Source organism: Oryza brachyantha, chromosome 4 (genome assembly GCF_000231095.2).
Source record: "Oryza brachyantha chromosome 4, ObraRS2, whole genome shotgun sequence".
NCBI lineage: Eukaryota > Viridiplantae > Streptophyta > Magnoliopsida > Poales > Poaceae > Oryza > Oryza brachyantha.
In genome coordinates, this window is record NC_023166.2 from 16,097,816 (window position 1) to 16,119,925 (window position 22,110).

The 22,110-nt window shown below is 43.0% G+C and overlaps 2 protein-coding genes across 2 annotated transcripts; one reads left to right on the forward strand and one right to left on the reverse strand.

The window, feature by feature from the left end:
• The first annotated feature begins 1,934 nt into the window (after positions 1 to 1,934).
• Positions 1,935 to 7,366, forward strand: LOC102709840 (protein ROLLING AND ERECT LEAF 2-like). The gene is made up of 4 exons (XM_015836056.2): positions 1,935 to 3,294; positions 3,391 to 3,554; positions 5,341 to 5,564; positions 5,933 to 7,366. The coding sequence occupies exons 1-4, from the start codon at positions 2,151 to 2,153 to the stop codon at positions 6,636 to 6,638; spliced, it is 2,238 nt and encodes a 745-aa protein (XP_015691542.2). The 5' UTR covers positions 1,935 to 2,150; the 3' UTR covers positions 6,639 to 7,366.
• Positions 7,367 to 10,032: 2,666 nt separating this feature from the next.
• LOC102710120 (O-fucosyltransferase 6-like) lies at positions 10,033 to 14,721 on the reverse strand. Its single transcript, XM_015836819.2, has 11 exons — positions 14,306 to 14,721; positions 14,102 to 14,161; positions 13,918 to 14,008; positions 13,718 to 13,794; positions 12,665 to 12,753; positions 12,412 to 12,595; positions 12,139 to 12,320; positions 11,956 to 12,058; positions 11,190 to 11,521; positions 10,569 to 11,113; positions 10,033 to 10,317 (listed from the first exon to the last, which is right to left on the reverse strand). The coding sequence occupies exons 1-10, from the start codon at positions 14,495 to 14,497 to the stop codon at positions 10,720 to 10,722; spliced, it is 1,704 nt and encodes a 567-aa protein (XP_015692305.2). The 5' UTR covers positions 14,498 to 14,721; the 3' UTR covers positions 10,033 to 10,317; positions 10,569 to 10,719.
• Between the last annotated feature and the right edge of the window lie 7,389 nt (positions 14,722 to 22,110).

Below are 22,110 nucleotides of genomic sequence, written 5' to 3' on the forward strand. Positions count from 1 at the left end.
TCTATAATCTTAGACTAATTCACGAGACGAATCTAATGAGCCTAATAAAACTTATCTATAATCTTAGACTAATTAGGCTTAAAAAATTCATCTCGTGGATTAGTTCTCATTTATAAAATTAGTTTTTTATTAGTTTATATTTAATACTTTAAATTAGTGTCCAAACATCCAATATAACTATGGACTAAAAATAAGTCCCTCAAAACAAACACTACACCCTAAGGTAACACACTACCAACGGACCAAGTACTTCGTGCAAAGTGTAGGCGTACAAAGTGTTGTATCAATACATGCTTCCTCCGTTCTATATATAAAAAAACACAAAACTAGGGAATGTGATCCGTCAGATTAATTGTTTGATGAGGGATTTACTGACCTAAGAGGAATCTGATCCTCTTATAGGTTTGTTTTCCGGGGTCCTCTACGTATATAGAGCTATAGTACCGCGTATTTGAGATATCATGTTCTTGCTAATACGTTAAGATTTATCAATAACCACGACAGAAGCGATAAGTTGTAGCACCGTAGAGAAACCGGACCCCACAATTTTGCGTTATGGTTTAGGGTTAATTAAATCCATACCATTATAAATTTGCTAGTTTTAAAATATGTTATTACTATTCGACTAACCGTAAGGATGTTAATATAATTTTAGAACTATTCGAAATATATCACTCCATGCTCTTTTGGTGTATTTTTTTTTAAAAAAATTGAACCATATTACCTCTTGGTTGTTCACTATGTCCTTGTATGTGCAAAATGATAATTTGGTTCAAAAATAACATATATATGAAATAGTTCTAAAATTATAAGGCATTCTTATATTAGTCAAATAGTAAGGCCATGCACAATGCGGTGAGCTGGCGCGTGGCTTCACCCCGTCAACTCCAAGATTTTCTTGGACTTACAGAGAGCTCCTCGTTTCCTATGCAGGGCACGCGTCCCTTAGCCAAAAAACACATATTTTCTTGGACTTTTGCAGCGCACGCGTGCTAGGAAAGAGAGGGACGTCGGGACTCACCGGGACATGCCACCGATCTTGACGCCACCGCCGGGACATCTCGCCGTCGAGCTCCGTCGGGGCGTAGCCGTTGTCCCAGATCCACAGAGACGTCGACCTTGAAGCTGCCGAGGTCTACCGGGAAGAGGGGGGGAGGGGGGACGCCGCAGACGAGACACTCTACCGCCGAGCTCCGTCAGGGCGTAGCGGGGGCCGCCTTCGCTGCGCCGCTGCCAGGGATGCGGTCGCCGCCAGCCGTGGAGCGTCGTCGTCGGCAACCGGAGAGAGAGGAAAGAGAAGAGAGGTAAATTAATAGTAGTTGGATATACAGTAAATGGCTTATGTGTAGCCTTATCTTATATGACATGTTTTTTTTGTGTGGGATAAGCTTTAACTGTGTATGTCGTAATGATATATTTTAAAATTAATAAATTTATAATGGTACGAATCTAATTCACTCTATATATTTTTTTTTTATCGTGGATCGTAACGAGGGATGAATGGCACGGAGCAACAGGCGGCACGCAGAGCGGCTGTGCGCCCCGACCAGCCGGCACGCGCCAGGCAGCCTCCCACACCTGGGTCGATCCAGGCAGGCCGAGCGCGACAAGCGTCAATGCACCGCACGGCCGGCCCGCGCGGCGCTGCGCGGCGCGCCCAACCCCCGCCGCCTCCCCGCCCGCCCACCCGCGCACACCTCCCTCAATCCCATCCACGACGCGGTCCCTCTCTGCCGCCGGTCGCCACCTTCCAGCGGAGTGTCGTGTCCCGCGACTGGATTTCCCCACGCCCCACCCACCCACACGACACGCCCCGCGGTACACAACAAAAACCGGCAACAGCTGCCTGCCACGGCCAACCCCCCACCCGCAAACGATAAAACAGAAGATTCTGACCGCTCTGAGCGCCCCTCTCACTCTCTCACTACGCTCACTTCTCCATCACTGCGCCATCACTCTGTCGCTCGTTCGTTCGCCCTCGCCCTCGCCCCCGCGCATCATTGCGCCATCACTCTCTCGCTCGCGCCGGTCGCCCAACGCCACCGAACGCCATTATGGCGGGGGGATACTAGTAGGGAGGCGGAGGTGGTACGCTTGCGGAGGGAGGGGTGTACGTGTTCGGTACGTGCGCTTCAGTGTGCGGGTCGCCGATGGGGTGCAAGGGGTCCAAGCTGGAGGACCAGGAGGCCGTGGCGCTCTGCCGCGGCCGCGCCGAGCTGCTGGCCGCCGCGGTGCGCCACCGCTACGCGCTCGCCGACGCGCACGGGGCGCTCACGGACTCGCTCCAGTCGATGGCCGCGCCGCTGCACCGCCTCCTGCTCCTCCAGGCCTCCTCGCCGCCGCTCACGCTGCCTACAGCGCGCAAGGGTGGCATGCGGGCCGCCCCCGCCGCCGCCTCGTCGTCGTCTGTTCCTCACGGCCGTTCGGCGCACCTCGATGACCTCGGGTCGCCGTCCGGATCCGAGTCCGCTTCGCCGGCGGACTCTCCCCTCCGCGCCGTCCCTGAGCAGCTCCCCTACTCGCATTACGCGTACGGGTACACGCCCGGGCCGGCGTTCGCGTACCCGCCGCCTCCGGAGAGCTCCCTGCAGTTCTACTACGCGCGCAGCCGCCCGCCGCCGCCGTCGGTCGGCGTTGCGCAGCGCGCGCCGGTGTCGACGGAGCGCGTGTACTACGGCTCGTTCGACCCGACGAGCGGTTACCCGCAGTATTACGCCCACGGCGGCGTGCCGGCCACAGCTGCGCCGCAGCGGGTGGCGGCGCCTCCACATTCGCCGCCAAGGGAGAGCTCCTGGGCCTTCTTGGACGTGTTTGCCAACTACGAGCCGTACGACAGCTACTACTACGACTCCACAGCCGCGGCCTCTGCCGCGACGTACACGCCAAGCAGGAGCTCGCGGGAGGTGCGGGAGGAGGAGGGCATCCCGGAGCTGGAGGAGGACGAGGACGACTGCGTGTTCAAGGAGGTGGCCAGCGGGTACTCGGCTGGGAGCGGCGGACACCGCAGCCGGCGCAGCTCGATTGGTAGCCTGAGCAGCGTCGCCGAGCAGGAGAACACCGTCGTTGATAAGGACGTCGTAGCTAGCACCAGTGAGATATACCGGAGGCCACTGGCACACCGGAATGTCGCCATGCGCGCACCGGCACCGCCTGCGCAGAGGGTGGTCGGCAACAACTGCAATGTGGATGTTGCCGGGGAGATCAAGGCCCAGCTTGTTCGGGCAGCAGAAGCGGCAAGGGAGCTCGCGCCGTTGCTGGAGGTCGGGAAGCCGAGCTACCACGAACACAACCATGGTAAGCTACCGCTTGTTCAAAAGAATAGCCTTTTTCTATCGACCTGGCTTGTCTGTGCTGCATTAGGTGACTTGCATTCTTAATGCTTTGGAATAGCTTCATCACGGTTGATGTCGTCAATCCCTGTGCCTAACTTGGGGTGCAAAGGCGTGGACTTTGTGGACATTAGAGGAGAAGGGGTAATGGTGGACTCGAGGAGCCTATCCTTGACACTGGAGAAGCTCTATTTCTGGGAGAGGAAACTGTATGGTGAGGTCAAGGTACTATGCTCATCTTGGGACATGACTTGTTGACTGATGATAATGTGCACCGGAATTTGGTGAAGCCGTAATGCTCGTATAACATATAGCAGTGTTCGCCTAAACGGCCGTTTAGACTGTTTAAACGGCGTCTAAATGGTAGACGGAGTGAATCTGTCTCGTTTAGGGCCTAAACAGTGAATTAAACGGGCTGAGCGTTTAAACAGGTCAAAACGGTTTAAACAACATAAACGAAACGGTAATCAGCCCGTTTAGACGGTGCGAGAGCGGATTAAACGCCGACTCGGTGAACAAAATTTGGTTCTCTGTTCTCCAGTTCTGATTTCTAAGTCAATCAATAAACCCACTAATCAATGATTGATTGAGTGACTTCTTATTGCTTTGAATCAGCCACGTTGTTCAATGATGGATGTAATTGTAGTGATTGATTGCTGGTAATACTTCAACTTTTAGTCTTGTAATTGTGTATTTTTGTGCAAAAAGTAGGAAAACCGTTTAAAACGTTTAATCTGTTTAAACGGCGTTTAATCCATTTAAATGGCGTTTAATCCGTTTAAACGGTAGACAATGGGTAACCGCCCGACTAGCGTTTACCGTTTAGGCAAACACTGACATATAGAGGTGATTTAGAACAGGTTGCTACTAGTGTCGGCTGGGTCCTCTGTTTATATCTCAACTTCTCAAGTTGGTTATACACTAGCTCTGGCAATTTGGTAGCCTGTTATGTTTATAACCCAAATCCTTTCTGCTGTAACAGTAGCTTATATAGCATTGGCCTCCTACTAAAGGAATTTGACCCCAATTTCTTGAGATGTCATGCAATACATTATCTAATTATCAAATTTCTAAAAGGCTGCAATGCTGATTTGTCTGTTGCTAGTCAAGTGTAAATTGATTTGTTTTGCTGCTGCAGTAGCTTGTTAACATTTTGTTATTAACTTCAAAAGAGTTTTGCTGATCTGGGCATGAGAAGGGTCCACTGGATGGTAGTAGTACTTTGTAGTATGGAAATTGACTTTGCAGACTAACGGCCAGATCTTACGCACTCCTATGACTAATCGCTAAAAATATAAGAGCATCCCCAACAGCTCATCTATCTCATCCTCCATCCTAGAAATAAAGGATGAAGAGTAAAAGTTGAGCAACAGCAGAACCTCTATCTCATCATCTATTTTTAGATGTCATCCATATTAGGAGAGAGAAACTCTATATTTAAATGTTCTCTCTTCAATCCTTCAAATAGATATAAAGGATGTCATATATAGATGATCTGCTGGAGTACAAAGGGATATGAAAAATGATTATTTAAATGAAGATATGAATGATCAAATTTAGATGAGCTGTTGGGGATGCTCTAGGTACCCTGATCTGTAGCTTCAGGGCTGTCCTATAGGTAGCTTGTGGAATTCAGAGAAACAAATGAATATGGTTCTGAGGTACCTGTCGGTTTTATTTCGATGATCGGATTTTGTCATACTCTTTTCTCTTTTCTATTTTGTGTCACAGTCTTGCGCAATTATGATCTGCTGTGGACTGGTAAGGAAGACATTTCGTCCTGGACAGTGGCAGGTCTATTCAAGCGCGATGTCTAAGCTTTTCAGACTAAAATTCAGTGTAATTCAAGAGTTTTGTTCCCTGGGGTGCTGGTTTTATAGTAGTTGTAGTGTTGCTTCATGTGACCCAGCGTTGGTCATGTCTATGCACGTGTTCAACCCAAATATTGTCTTTGCTTAGTATTATCATCTTTGCATAGCATCCTTACCTCTCTGTTATATTTCTCTTGCAGGCTGAGGAGAAAATGCGTTTACTTCTTGCCAAGAACTCTAAACGACTTAAATTATTGGATCAAAGGGGTGCTGAAGCTCATAAGATTGACGCAACACGGAATTTGCTGAGGAAATTGTCAACGAAGATAAAAATAGCCGTGCGTGTTATTGCCAAGGTTTCAAGAAAGATAAACAAAGTGCGGGATGAGGAATTAGGGCCACAAGTTAATGCCTTGATCCAAGGGTATGTCGCCTTCTAAGTTTTTATCCAAGAATAGTTGCTGTTACATTGTTGTTAGGCTATCTACTTTGTTGTTAAATTTGAATGTTAAAATCTGATAGTTTCAGTAAGATTTGAAGTGTTACTTTGATGCTATATATTGTGAACTGAATAAATTCAATGAACTGGGGGAAGGTCATGCAGTAATATCTATAATTGTTGATCAAGTTAGTTACATACTTTCATATTGTAGAACCTGATTGCTCTCTTATAATATGTGGTATTAAAAGATTGTAGAACCTGATTGTCTCTTCTAGTTGACTTCCCTCATAACTACCATCTATGCCTCATTTAGTTCTAGCCCTTTCTAACAAACTGATAACACTTTCCAGGTTTGTAAAAATGTGGCAATATAAGCTACACTCTTATCACACTCAGTTTCAAGTGATATCAGAAGCCAAAATCTTGGTTTCTGTCGTATCACGTGAGAATGGGCCTGATTTGGCAATGGAGCTTGAACTAGAGCTGGTTAAATGGATCATCAATTTTTCCTCTTGGGTGAGCGCTCATAGGAACTTTGTAAAGGCATTGAATGGATGGCTAGCACTCTGTCTTAACTATGAGACTGGGGAAACAAATTATGGAGAACCCCCTTATTCACCTGGGAGAATAGGTGCTCCATTGGTTTTTGTTATTTGCAACAGGTGGTCTCAAGCTATGGATCAGGTTTCTGAAAAGGATGTTGTTAATGCCATGAGAGCTCTTGTGTCTAGTGTACAGCACCTGTGGGAGCAGCAAAACCATGAAGAGGATGAACAACGAATAATGGCAATCCGAGAAAGAGAGAGATGGATGAAGATGTTGGAAAAGAGGACACTAGAGATTAAGAAGGAAGCTGATGAATTGAACAAGAAACTGGCCCTAGTAATGAGACGGCAGAGTTTGCATCAGCGTCCAACAATGCAAACATACGAGGCCCATTGTGTTGAAGCAAGCAGCGTGCATATAAATTTGAGGTTGGTTCTTCAAACTCTGGAGAATTTTGCTGCCAACTCCCTGCAAGCCTTCCAAGAGATACAGAGGCGATCTGACAGCTGAAGAAATGGTTGTCGAGAAAAAGATGGCAGGCCGATGGTCCAACACCTAAAAGAGAAGTTCCAAGTTCAAATCGGCACACCCAGTTTGATCAAATTTTGAAGCCAATACCTCCTTCGGGTGAGAATTGGAGATCTGGATAAGAAAAACGTGGTTGCTCCTTCAGGTATTTCATGGCTGCTGTGCAGTGCGCTAAGAGATGAAAACCTTCGATGGACTTTCACAAGAAAGGTGGAGGCTTGGTTGAAAGAATTAACATGAGATTGCCGTTATAAATTTCTTGCCAGGGAGTTTTTTTGGTAGGGGCAGACGATAACCTTTTTCAGGAGACAGATATAATTGACTGTTGTGCCCACAATGTTCAGGCAAATGGTTTTAACCTCTGGCATGGATGAAGGCATGAAGCACATGGATGCCAATTGTTACTTGAACAACACCAGAGCACCGAGTGCCAAAGTTTCTAGGCTACAATATGGGTTCAACTTGTACTTAAGATATGTTTCATTTTGGTGATGGGGACATGTATAGTGACTAAGATATGTCAGCTGAACGTGCAACAGGAAAGCTAGATGCACGACCTGTACATAAATACCACTATATTATGCTGTATTAGCAATGAAGTATCTAGGATATTTGCCACTACTACACTAGGCATTAGTACTTGCTCATTGCTGTACGTACAGTTCCAAAGTTTTGCGTGGTACAGCATTTGAAGATTTGAAGCTGTCATCTTTTCACCTTTGAGTTAATGAAAATTTTAACCTTAAATTTGAAATTGATTTTAGGAATTTTTTATCATATTTTATTTTTCATGCTTGACTTTTCAATCACTACAAACACATATTTCCTTTTTACGAATTTGTGGCGATCCAGATCCTGAAGTCAGGAACCTGCCTACTACATTATCTTAGATGGTGTAGAAGCAGAAAAACAAGTGAATCTACGGCTCTTGACGGATCCGTATTCGCAGCACGGTTTTAAAGTCCATTAATATATACGGTGAATCAGTACAGGTTACTTACCTGAATGCCGCGCGCATCCGCCCTTTGATTCCTCGAACCTGATGTCACTTGACCGTGCGCATCAGACGATCACCGAATCCGTTCCCCAGGACGCACAGCCACCGGTACCGCACGTAGGTAGGCGGCCGGAGGACGGAGGCCAGCAACCGAGCCATCACCCAACCGGTGGCGGCGGCGGCGAATCGATGCGCCGGCGCGACGAGCGAGAGGCAGGCACCGCGTCAGATTAAAATGCCCAACTGAGAAAAAGAAACAAACTGCTCGTCGAAAATCCGGTGGAAGCGCAGGGGCAGGGCACATCGAGCTTGGTTTTTCCCAAGCACGCGGAGGGCCCGTGCGGGCCGTGCGTCCGTCCTCGAACGCCTGTACGGTGTGTCGGTGTCGCACGAAGGCATCCACCGTCACTGTATTTTCACGTGGACGCGTGCGCACGCGCGGGAATTGGGAACGACACGGCACGGCACAGCGCGGCACGACGCGAGGAGGGGGAGCGAGACCAGTGAGCAGGATGGCCGGGCCGCGGTGGTGGAGATGGCGCGGCATTGGTACCGGCACCCGGTGGGTAGTAGACTAGTAGGGTTGGGGAAGACAGGAAAAGAACAAGACGAGGGCCATGTTCGGCACGGGAGAGATCAGCTTATCCAATGTAAAAAACGTATTAATAGATTATTATATAATTAATTAATTATTAATTATAAAAACTATAAAATAGATAAATATGATTTTTAAAAATAATTTTTCTATAGAAAATTTTCTAAATATAAACCGTTAAGTAGTTTGAAAAATGTGCGTGTGAAAAATAAGAAAATCTAAGTATAGCTGAATACGTCCAAGGTAGCAGGGTTTGGCAGTGAAGATTCAGGACGTTCAAGAGGACGAAAGTGTCATTATTTCTTTTTCTTTTCACGTGGATTACAGTGAATTACCCTTATGTACAGGGCTACCCCTATTAAAGTCATTGGGGTATTCACAAGAATCCCTCTAAAATTTTATGACAAATATTAATAGAAAGAGATGCTAAAATTATACTATCTAATTTGTTCAGACCCATAACTTTATTAGTTAGATCTGTCACTGCATTTTTGTATATTGGAACACAATTTTAAAATAAAATGTATGATCAAACATATAGTAAAAAGCTAGCAGTAAATTCGGAGGGAGTATGTGTCAGCAAAACGAAATTAGTCAATTTCAAATCAGAAATAGTAGTAGTCCAAGAAACGAAAAATGTGGTGTTTAGTTGCCAAAATTTTTTGGTAAAAACATCACATCGAACGTTTGACCGGATGTCGGAAGAGGCTTTCGGATACGAATGAAAAAATGAATTTCACGGCTCGTCTAGAAACCGCGAGACGAATCTTTTGAGCCTAATTAATCCATCATTAGCACATGTTTGTTACTGCTGCACTTATGGCTAATTATGGACTAATTAAGCTCAAAAGATTCGTGTCAAGATTTCTTTCATAACTGTGCAATTAGTTTTTTGGTTCATCTATGTTTAATGCTTTATTTAGGTGTCTAAAAATTCGATGTGATGTTTTTGGAAAAAAATTAGGAAGGCCTTGTTTAGAGCCTGTTTGGTTCCCACCAAATTTTTTTAGCCCATATCACATCGAATGTTTGGACATTAATTAAAAGTATTAAATATAGACTATTAATAAAACCCACCTCATATTCTAGACTATTTCGCAAGACGAATCTATTGAGCCTAATTAGTCCATGATTAGCGAATGTGATACCATAGTAAACATTTGCTAATCATGGCTTAATTATGCTTAAAAATGTCTAATGAAATAGCCTTGATTTATGCAATTAGTTTTGTTATTACTCTATATTTAATACTTTTAATTACCGTTCAAACATCCGATGTGACAAGAGACAAAAAAAAGTCTCTGAATCCAAACGGCCACTTAGTTCCCAATTTTTTTTTCAAAAACATCGCATCAAATTTTTAGACACCTAAATAAAGCATTAAACATAGATGAACCAAAAAACTAATTGCACAATTACGGAAGAAATATTGAGACGAATCTTTTGAGCCTAATTGATCCATGATTAGCCATAAGTGCTACAGTAACCAACATGTGCTAATGACAGATTAATTAAGCTCAAAAGATTCGTCTCGTGGTTTACAGGCTAGCCGTGAAATTCTTTTTTTTCATTCGTGTCCGAAAATCCCTTTCGACATTCAGTCAAACATTTGACGTGACACTTATCTCAAAAATTTTCTCAATCTAAACACCCGCAAAGCAACCGCTAAGCTTTCTCAGCAAACTGAATGCCGATAGAAGAGAGCCGAATATTGCAGAGGAAGAAAATGGTAAGTGGTAGCTCTTCACTAGTAAAATTATAACCTGAAAAGTATATGCCGAATGTACCAGGCAAAAGTTTCCCCTCTCTCCCTCTCTCAACTTTCTTTTGGGTGCCAATTTATGTACATATATTTCACAGGTAGCAAAAAAAAAACTAGATTAATTACATCCACTTGTTGTGGGGGAAAACATACCAAAGAAAAACACTTTAGTGTCTATTTATCGTACATAGGTAAAAGATTTGAATGAGTAAATATGGGAATAAAGCCTTCCTATTTGCCTCTCAGCATTAGCAAGAAACCAATACAGTACTGTACAATTTTCTTTGCTCATACCAAAGGCCTGTTTCTGCAATAGCAAGACAGAACATTAGAGAGCTGAAGTTCACGGATGAAAGTCAGTCACGGTGTTGGTGCCTACTTTAATTCAACGTCCCTTTTACTTCAGATTTGTTTCATCACATCAAATACTTGTCATGAGTAAAGAATTGTATACAGGATGTGATAACAAGCCCCTTCTCATGACGATAATCAAATGCATAATTTTTAATGCATCCAGTTGTATAAATGCTATTATTAATCCATTAATTTTGTATTTACCTGTGATTTCTGTAAGAAGCCCACCCTGATTTCTACAAGTCTCCATAAAAAACCGGAGAATATAAATTACGCTGCAGCTTCTCTGCTAAAAACTTCACCTCCAGTCCCGTTTAGCTGAAAAACCTATTCTGATACTATCTATTTTACATTTCTAGTCTGAGACCATGTCCTCCAATTCATGCATATCTGAATCAATCTCATTTGAAGAATCCCTTCCCAAGGGCGTATTCTCTCCGTAGTCCAGATCTCTCCAGTCGAGCTCACCATCACTGGAATGTTTCTCCACAGCTTCCCCAATCCGATTACTTAGGTGAGGCTTACTATGCACACTTCTTCCCTTTGCCTTTGTGCAAATACAGTCCATAGGGTGCTCATGGAATTCACCTCTTCCTGGTTTTATCTCATTGGGCTCCCCCATAAATCCCTTCTGAAATGACTGAACTTTGGATGAAAATGTCTCCCAACTCATACTGGTTCGATTGAGAAAGAGTGAGTAAAGCTTCTTGGCATTGGGTCTTATGGTCCTCTTGTGTCCGAAATACCTCCTGAAATTCGATTTTCTCTTCAGAATATCACCAGATGTACCGATATTATTTGTGAAAAAACAAATAAAAGCATTACCTTCGACCGGCCAACATTCTGGCCATGTTGCCATTGTTATTTGTCACAAAAACATCGCTCTTATCACACACAACATAATCAAGGGCTGCCATCCGAGATGAAAATGAGAGGAAAGGTGCCAACTCCTCCTTGCGAGCTAGAGTCTCCTTCGAGTGGAAGTTTGGGAAGAGTGCTTTCAGAGGTGCCAGTGTCTCCTCTCCGCCATACACCTCACCTGATGCAACATATATGTGCACGTCCTTCCCAAATCCCAATGCTCGGAGCATTAGGCCGACCTCTTCAGGTGTTAGAGGGCACTTACCATGTCTGCGTTCTCTGTCAGGGTTGCTTGCCTGCATATAAGGTAGTGTTTAGATGGCAAAAGTTTTTGACAAAAATGTCACGTCGGACGTTTGACCGAATGTCGGAAGGGGTTTTCGGACATGAATGAAAAAACAAATTTCACAGCTCCTCTGGAAACCGCGAGACGAATCTTTTGAGCCTAATTATGTTGTCATTAGCACATATTGGTTACTGTAGCACTTACGGCTAATCATGGACTAATTAGCCTCAAAAAATTCGTCCCATGATTCCTCCTATAACTGTACAATTAGTTTTTTGGTTTATCAATGTTTAATGCTTTATTTAGATGTCCAAAAATTTGATGTGATGTTTTTGGGAAAATTTTTTGGGAACTAAACAAGACCTAAATATTCAAATGAATGAATGTAAAAAAAAACTGAGACAAGCACACTTTGATAAGCATGACTAGGGGATATTCTCTTACATGTAGTGTCTTCCACCTCTTACGAATGGCACCAAGTTCTCTTCTCTCAATTTCACCACCTCCAAAGTAGCAACCAGAGAAGGCGAGCATGTCAGGCTCAAATCTGTCACAGCATATGTGGATTAATAGAGTTTGTGCCATGCAAACTATATAAGAACGCAAAATTTAGACAAGAAACAAAACCTTAGGTGAAGAGCAATGAAGCGTCCACTTTTGGATCTCATTCTTTGGACAAGCATTTCACCCATCTTACGAATTGGATCTGTGAACTGTAGTGCATGATAATTGACTCTGCACCTAAGCTTTTGAAAGTTAGTCTCCAACCTATTGGAAAGACGGTAGTCAAATTTTGTCAGCTGGACAACCTGCATGGATGGAAATGCAAAAAAAAAAAATGATCACTAAACACTCTAGCTGAAAATTTCAAATATAGAAAGAACAGACAGTACTTCTTACATGCTTTTTCAAAAGAGCAGGTAATACTCTGTTCTCGTAGCATTTTGGAGTACACTTCCTAGGAATACGCATTTTGTAAGGGTATGGTGTTTTCCCATTCCTATCAGGTACTTGCCGTATGATCTTTACATCATTTGAGAGTGAGGATATGAATGACTCAATATCAAATATATCTGCAAAATCACTGAAATAGAACATAAAATCAGCAGAAGATACTTCACCATATTAACCAAGAGAGGGTAAAGATTGTGACCTTGCATCTTTCCAGAAGGATTTCTGATCCAGATTGGGAATGACAAGTGTTGCGTTCAGAATGCGGGCTGCAACAACAGCATCTATGATCTGAAAGCCAGACAAGTAGTCAGTCTTTGAGAATCATTCATGGAACGAAGGATATTCTTTTTTATTTTTTCAAAAGGGAATTACTGTGACAAAATCTATGATTCTCTAAGTGGGCGGACTCAGTGCATTTTGGTAGTAGAATTTAATCTATACCGGTGATCTATTTTTATTGAACGACCGTGGTTAAATTATACTAACAACAATATTAGGTGTAGTAAAAATTTGAAGGGGTAGTATCATCCTTTTTATGGTGATCTTTATTGCAAAAAAAGAAAATTAGAAAACACTACTAATCAAGTAATTAACAAAGCACAAAAATATCCTTTTTCTACTGGTAGTATAAGACTACCAGTAAAATGCACTGCCCCTCTCTAACAGGGGAATTTCTCCATTTACTAAGGACCAACCAACATATGAGTTAAGCACTCAAACACACCCGATCAATTTCTCCAAATGCACTCTTATTACTAATTAACCATGGAAACTCCAAGCGGTAAACAATAAAAATTAAACAGCTGAAGCCACGCAGGCTGTCCAAAAGCAGTCAAGAGTATACCAAGAAAAGACAGAAACACACGGATACCGTCATGCAGCATGTATCAACAAGTTGTTGGAGTGTAACTAACTGACAGCCGATCATATCAAAGAGCGGTTGGAGTGAACTAGTACTGATTAGTACTCTCTGGACGCGTGCAATTGAAGGGATTCGGAGCAATCTACAACAGTATCAACATCACTACAAGTTCCTGAGTCTCAACACTGCTATATCAAGGGCATCATTAGGCCACCAAAATGACCCCCCCCCCCCTCTCCAAAATAATAATAAAAAAACTAGACTGTTCACGTTTGCACTGAAACAACAAGATGGTTTTACTTGTCGCATTGTTCAACCAATCAAAAACCGCACAATTCGATGGTTGAAGTAGCCTAGCATTTCTCGATTAACCAGTTCGTATGATCTTACCCCTGTTCGCTGTTGGTTCAGGCCACCGCTCGTTGCGATCATCAGATACCGATTCGGCTCGGTGACGGCCTTGGCATCTGCCGGACCATAAAAAGGGGAGCTTTATTGCTACCAAACATGAAGAGTGGAACTCTGGTCTTCTCCCCAGCAAAAAACTATCGTGCACGAAAAGAAATCAAAAGGTTGCAAGTAACGCATACCGGCGAACTCCTTGGTCGCGTTGCTGCAGCCGAAGAAGTTGGTGGTCGCCTTCGACGCCCAGAGCTCTTCACCCAGCTTGCTCCCACCGCTCTGCGAGTCCAAAATTAGGCGAATTGCCGGCTCAATATCTCACGAGCAATACAAGAACCAATCAATCAAACAGATGAGAAATTCTGCACTCACCGGTACGGAGAAATCGACGGTGCCAACTACATTTCGGCGCAGCTCACCCGGCTTGTTCAACTGCTCCGAGGAAAAGGAGGGGAAAACAAAAGAAAGAAATGAGCATTAAGAAATGGAACCAAACGAAACCGGAGGCAAACCCATTGCATGAATCAACGACTTCCGCCATTCAAAAAAATCCGCGCTTTATACGGGAGATGTTACCAGGAACGGCGGGTTCGGGCGCCTCACGACACGGTGGCCGCCGCCGCCGCCGCCGAGCGGCGGCGACAGGAAGCAGTGGAACGCGACGACGACGAGCAGCAGGCCCGCCGCCGCGAACGCCGCGGCGGCCGGCGCCACGGCGGGCACCACCCACCTTCCGTGGTGCTGGTGCCGCCGCCGCCTCGTCCCCATGCGCCCCTCCTCCTCCTCCTCCTCCACTGACGCACGTACACGCCGGCGCGGCGCACACCAACTTCTTCTTCGAGCAACTAGTCCTCTCCAAGGCGGGGGCTCTTCTTTGCCTACACCTCGTGCTCTCCCCCGCCCTTTTGATCGAGCGCGTGTTCCGATGCGCGCGGATTCGCGGCAGCGAAGAGAAGAGAAGAGAAGAGAGAGAAGCAGAGGCGGTGGCGAGCTCAGTTGGGTGGCAACATTTGGAAAGCAGGTAGAGAGAAGTACGCGAGATGGCGAGAGGGACCTCGACACGATAACACCAAAATCCATTGACCAAACTGCAAAACCTACAGTCCCAGTAGTAAAAAAAAACAGAAGATCAGAGCGAATCTTCGCAGATTAGCCATTTGTTATTTCGTCTGTCTGTTCGTTTTGGATCTAACCAGGATTAACTATAGTGATTATACCATTTGTTTTTTGTGCGTGTGATGCTGCGTGAACCGATCTGGCTTCTACACTCCGTGTCTTTTAGCTAGCGAAGAACATGCCGGTGTCTACTGGTAGGAGCAGGCGGATTAATCAATACTCGCTAACTTGACGGGGCATTCCGCAAAGAAACTCTCCTGCTCTTCCGCCACATAAACAGCGAGATCACCAAGATTAATTTAACCGTGGTAAAAAAAAAACAGTCCACTACCAGCACAACTAATTCAATTATTATGTGCTCATTAATGGCGCATATATATAGCCTAAACCGATCGATTTAATTTAATCATCACACGCTGCAGCACACGACGTGCGAAACGTGCAAGTTGCATCTCTCTTTTCTGGGGTTTTGCTCTTCCATCAATAATGAAAAATCGCATCATGAGAGAGCAGTAGGGGATGCACATATATATGCATGAACAGTCCATGTGATGTTGGTTCATTGACTGTACTGCTACTTCGATAATCCAAAGCAAGCAAAACCTGCATCCGATTTGGATGGATGATTCGTCCCTGACTCGCCTTTCCAGCCATGTGAAAAAGGCGCGCGAAAAAAGGGCAGGCCGATCTGGTCAGGTTTGGCACATGAGCAGGTTGCTCATCATAATAGAAAGAACCATATTTCAAAATCAAAGGGGAAAAAAGAATGATCATAACAGAAAGAACAGGTTTTGAAATGGATGTGCAAATGGTTGTTAAATACCGAGCATAGGCTGGGTACAAAAGGTTGACACCATCGTGCTACTGTATAAAATAAATTTATTGGGATTGCCTGACGAGAGATTCCAGACAGAGCATGATATATGCAAGTTGCCACCTGCAGGTTCCAGCTTGACAATTGACATGGAGTAAGAAACATATTTTCTTAAAAAATGCAAATAAAATATATACGTTAAAAATATAAGTGTTACTATACATATATATTACAGTTGAGAAGAAAAAATAGGATATCTCTTAATAAATGAGAAAGAGAGGTACATGGGGATAAAATGAGAAGTATTTTGAATGTTAAGTAATAGATGAGATAAATAGTACTAAAGATAGTATCAAAAATATTTATGCTTTATTGTAAGATTTAAATCTAAAAAATACTACAGTATACAACAGTAAAACAGCATCGCTGGGATTCCCTCTTGGGAGGGAAAACAGAGAACTCAGATACCAATGACAGAGTAAAATAGTGTCATCCGTGACGACATCACTTGATTAAACATATTGGAATACACGTGTTATACTTCAGGATACTAAATTTTTGCACTGAAAAATATAATACCTTTAGATTTTTTTAAGGACGTTAAAAAAACTCTATTTCTTTATTACGCTAGTCTTCTAATTAGTTTTCTTGTTATCGGTCAAGCTGTGATTTATAATTCACAGCCGGTTTGGCCTAGATATTTTTGTAAAATTGACTATAGCCTTTTTTCAAGAAAAGGCTGAAACAAAAATTTCCATTATCTAAGAAAAAAGTTGTGCAATACATGCTCTACTCTGGCCGACCTCTAGTATCAAAAATTCACATGGGGATTAACTATTCGATTTACAGTTATGATTTCAGCGGTCTAGTTGCACCATGTTAATTAATTTATGCTCTCTACTATAGCTAGTCCCCACCATTACCACTGAGAATAAACCTGGCTAGGGTAAAGGTTGGTTTAGAAGATCTGCATGTGATATCGATGGCGTGATGCATATAAAAGTTTATTACACACTAGTGTGTGGCCAAGCATATAGTGGGGCTAAGTAGACCCTAACAAACTGGACACAAAGGGGCAAAAAAATGACGTGTTGCTGGGTTGATTAGAAGAGAAGTCTCCATCAATCTCTAATTTCAACCAAGCTGGTCCTACCCCCCATCACCTCATGAAAAAAACTCAGCTCTATATGTTTTCCCCATTGTGTTAGAGCAATAATTGGCTTGGGAAAAAATCACTTTATGTAGGATCAAAATCATTAAATCCTAGTCATCCATGTAATTAACTGTATAAAAATTGACTTGATATGTCTCACTTTTTTTTTCCTCTTCTTCTAGATGTAGCAACCAAGAAGTCTGGTGCACTGATTTGGTCACAGGTTCAGACACTGAAAAGAAAACACTCGAATATTCTTTTCAAAAGAGGGTGCTTTAATTAATACTGGCATTTCATATGGCTAGGGTGTTCCCATGATTTGCAGCATCAACGGCTAAACAGAACCAATTGAACAAATATCGTAATTTGTTTTCCCCCAAGGCCCCACCAAAAACTCTGATGAAAAAATGCACTATCAAGCAGCTGGATGCATGACCAGTAGAGAACAAAATTAACCTTGGCTGAATATAGATTTGTATGCCATATATGCATATTTGTTTGCTATAATTTGTGTGTGTGATTAGAAAGTGCAACGCCAACAAACTATATATACATGAAGATAATTGACAAGACATAAGTACACAATTATTCCTTAGCTAGCATGCACTTGTTTACGGCCATACTTTTGAGTTGGCTAAAGCTCCATTCAATGGCTGTCTGGTGTGATTCGGGAGCCTTTTCCTCCTGTGACAAAAGCTCAATTGGTTGCTAATCAAAACGGAGGTGAATTAATTAATGTGCAGCAGTTGAAGCCTAATTAGAACCATCCATTTGGTCCTTCCTTTCCATGGCAACGGCGAAGGAGCTAGTAGTGCAGACGTCGGTGTGTACTGAACTTCTCTTTGATTTTTCTTTGGTGACGCACGAGGACGAAGGGATCTTTGGGGAGTGCAGTGTGGTCGGTGGTCTCTGTCTCTGTCTCTCTGAATCTCTGTGTAAGTGTACACCTGTAGCATATGAAAAGTACTGTACATGTTAATCTGGCAGCATCACTAATCACCCAACGTACGTGTTGCTGCTACTAATGCATCCGGGACATGTGGCAGCTCGCCGCATGATACTGTCAACCGTGCCAACGTACCATTGCCTGAATTCAGGTTTATTCATTCATACTATATATACCTTTTTCATACACTTTTTTGGGCGAAATATAAGAGTATTTTGTTTTCGCCGCAGTGTAGACCAATTTTATTAAAACCTGGGGGAAAATGCTGTACAGTACAATGACCAAACATCTTCTTCCTAGAAATTTCTAGTGGCAGTGGCAGTGACTGGGAACTATGCTCTGCTGCAGTCTTCACTCTTCAGCTCTGCCACTGCAAAGCAAAGCGACGGCTCAAGCACAGCAAAATGGAGCCCGTATCTCGTTTTTGCTCAGCAGGTCAGCAGCCAAGAGGCCAGGAGACAGAGCAGGCTGTGCCACTGTGCCAGGCATCCGCTGGTTACGTGCGAATTGGATAAAGCGGAGGCAGTTACACTTCACATGCTGCTGCAGCACCAGCACGTTCCGGTCCTTTCCCCTGTCTCGTTTTTACCTATCGGCCGCTCTTAATTATAACTCCATCATTTTTAGTTTTGATTACCACCTCGGTCGTAAAACTAAATTATTTATAGATTTTTTTAAAATGAAATACTACGTCACTCCTTAATAAATGAGAAATTAATAAACATGAGAGGTTATGTGCAACAAAATGTAAAGAATTTTGAGCAAGAAGTGATTGATAGAATAAGTAGTCCGTAAATAGTATTAGAAATGATTATATTTTGATACAGTGTCTAAATAATAGAAAATTTTAAATGTTAAGCATATTTAACTAAGCGACAAACGGCAATGTGCCAACGTGTACAGATCTTTAATTATTTACAACTATCAATGCCCAGTAAACACCACTCTTGGTAGGTGACTAGCCGCCGAGAAGAGAAAACAGTTACATCTACTACAGTATTGTAACAAAGTACTAAAGTGCAGCAGTCATCAGTGATCACAAGGGAGTACTAGCAGTACTGCTAAGGCATCATCAACCATCAAACTATCAAAGCAGCATGGATATGTTTAGCTAAACAGAGAAATCTTTGATTGGGTGGATCAGGTAGCTTTAGGACATGTGCTTTCCCTCTTCCTCTGTTAATTTTCTCTGCCCAGCACGATCTGACATAAATAGACTCCGGAGATCATTTCTTTTCTCCCATGACCACTGACCAGAGCTTTCATCCAGCAGCGGTCCATCCCGAAAGCTTTGCTAATCGCTACCAACTCCAACCGACCATTTCCATGCAGTGCGAGGCGACGATCGAGACGAGGTCCATGGCTGACTCCGACTGAAAGCAAGCAAGCTACCAACCACTGGAGTAGTATTATTGGTACTAAACACGCACTAATCTACGGAAAGGGATAGGTTACGTGTTAAGACAAGATCGCAGGAACAAGAAGAGAGCATGCATGTGTCAGCGTCATCATGGAGAGGCAGCTGGATTTAAACGGTCTAATCAGGTTCAGTTAAACCCTTCTCACTCACAAACGATCGAGTAACTTCCACAGATTACTGACAGGACCGCACATGTGTCCTCGTCTCATCGCAGGCAACTTAATTAGTACACATAATAATGCACTCCATTGACAAGGGGTGTTTTTTTATTATTCATCCGAAAAAACAAACGACCTATTTACAAATAAAAATAATTTATGATAAAAATTTTATACATACATTTTTAACTATCTAAAATCAAAAGCTAAAAATAAACTGTGACAACAAACATCAAAACTAACTCTAAATTAAAATTTAAAATTTAGTTTATAATATAATCAGAAACGAAAATATAAATAGAAACCAAAAGCCAAAGCCAAATGATTCGCGAGGCAGAGCTGACTGCATGTTGGGAGCACATGATACAGTAGTTTGCATGGGGCCGGAGCCACCAATTGGCTTTAGCCACCCGCCTCGAGCCCTGCAGGCTGCAGTATAACGGCCTCGCTCTCTCGGTAGCTTTGCTTGGAGTGGAACCAACATGGGGTGCGATCTGATTATTGTGCTGCTGCTTCTGCTGGATAGTCACGGCGAACATAGATGCTTTTCTAATAAGGTTGGCTTAACAATCATAGATGGCACACAAACAAAGACCAGGAAAGGAAGACACTTCTTGTTACATAATCAGTTGAAGTAAAATGGGCGAAAGTATGATTAACAAAGAATTCACGTTACTCCACGTCAGTACTACTAATGTGCTAGGTTCTTAACCGATATCTTCCGTGAAAAAGAAAAACTTATATACACAAGTTTCTCACGTGATCTTTTCTGAAACAAGATTTTCACTTTGCATTTGTATTTAGTTAATTTAGTTTATACCTTAAATAGCCATTACAAACTATAGATAATTCTCGCATCCTTTGATTTCAGCTCAAACACCAAGTATTGCATAATAGTGTTTCTGAGCTGCTCAGATCTCCATGTAACATACTAGGAGTAACAGACTGGTGTACTTGGCATGTCGTCTGTACAACAGTAGTACTAGGCTACTACCGTATATGGAAGCATTACAGCCGGGTGCGTTTAGATTCTAAAAATTTTGGGAACAAATGTCACGTCAAATGTTTGATCAGATATCGAAAGGGTTTTCAGTCATAAGTAAAAAAATAAATTACAGATTTCGACAAGAAACTGCGGGACGAATCTTTTAAGCCCAATTAATCCTTCATTAGCACGTGTTGGTTACTGTAGCACTTATGACTAATTATGACCTAATTAGGCTCAAAATATTTGTCTCATGAGTTCTCCTATAACTATGCAATTAATTTTTTATTCCATCTATGTTTAATGCTCTATTTATGTGTCAAAAAATTTAATATGATATTTTTGAGATAACTTTTTGAAACTAAGGGGCTGTTTATTTGGAGGGACTTATTTATAAGCCTCTCCACTTTAGTCCCTTTTAGTCCCTTTTACTATCTAGTTACATAAGTGCCTAAGAGAGATGCTAAAAGGGACTAAAGATCTATAATATACCTACTCTACTACTCTAGCCTATAGCTATGTGTGTGTGATGTGTAGTATTAAGTAGGTCATTTAATGAGGTTTTAGTTCCTTTTAGTCTCTCCAAACAAACAGGGTAGGACTAAAAGGGACTTATGTTTTAATTCTAGAACTAATTTTTTAGTCCTAAAACTTATGAAAACAAACAGCACCTGCATATAGCCTCACATGACCTTCTTGAGCTCCTCAAATCTCCAGCATACTCCTGTACTGTAGAGTACTACTCCGTATTAACCACCCGGCATTTCATCATCTGTAGATCGGCCTGCACAGCCAGCAGTACGACGGTCGTTCTGGACGGCAGTAAAGAAGGGCACAACTACAGTATGCACTGCCTGAACCAGTGAGCTTAAGGACAGAATCCAGCTCGGCAGTGGATCGCGGGGAGTACTGTGGGTGCCAGACAGGTGGGCCCGGATGCACAGAGCCCGCACGAGCCCACCCCACCATTGGTGGGCATGAATGGGGTATATTATAAATTGGGCCGAGCCGGGAGTGGGCCCGCCTGTCAGGGGAACCGTAAAATGTGGCAGTTGTTAGCTTTGCCGGTTGGATTTGGGAGGAAGCAGATTCTGCCATGGCTCAGCTGGCGCCTTTGCTTGTGTTTGGAGTTTTCGGCCTTGTTTAGATCTCAATTTTTTTTTCCAAAAACATCACATTAAATCTTTGGACATCTAAATAAAATATTAAATATACATGAACATTAAAATTAATTATATAGTTATGAGGGAAATCGTGGGACGAATCTTTTGAGCCTAATTAGGACATGATTAGCTATAAGTGCTACAGTAATCAGCATGTGCTAATGACAGATTAGTCTCGCGGTTTCCAGACGAAATCTAAAATTTATTTTTTCATTCATGTTCGAAAACCCCTTCCGATAAGAACCCTTTAACAAAAATTTTTACCAACTAAACAACTCCTTCTTTTCTCTGCTTCTTTTCTCTGCCCCGGGATGGATCCACTCCTTCCTCGTGTGGAGTCAAGTACTACAGTCCAGTATACAGTACTACTGGGAATTGGAGCTGCGGATCAGTGCCACTATTGGTAGGCTAGGTTGCCAAGAACCGAGAAGGATACACTAGTGTACTTTGGACTTTGGACTTTGGGTAGGAGTTGAATCTTGAATTTGAGTTTGTTTTTCCCAATTTGAGGGCAATGTCAAACGTGACTGGAGTATAAATGATTAACTATACCCGATGCACTGATGGACTGCAGCCGTGTTTGGCGGTAGGCTTGCTTAGAGCAAGTTTAATAGTATAGCCAACTA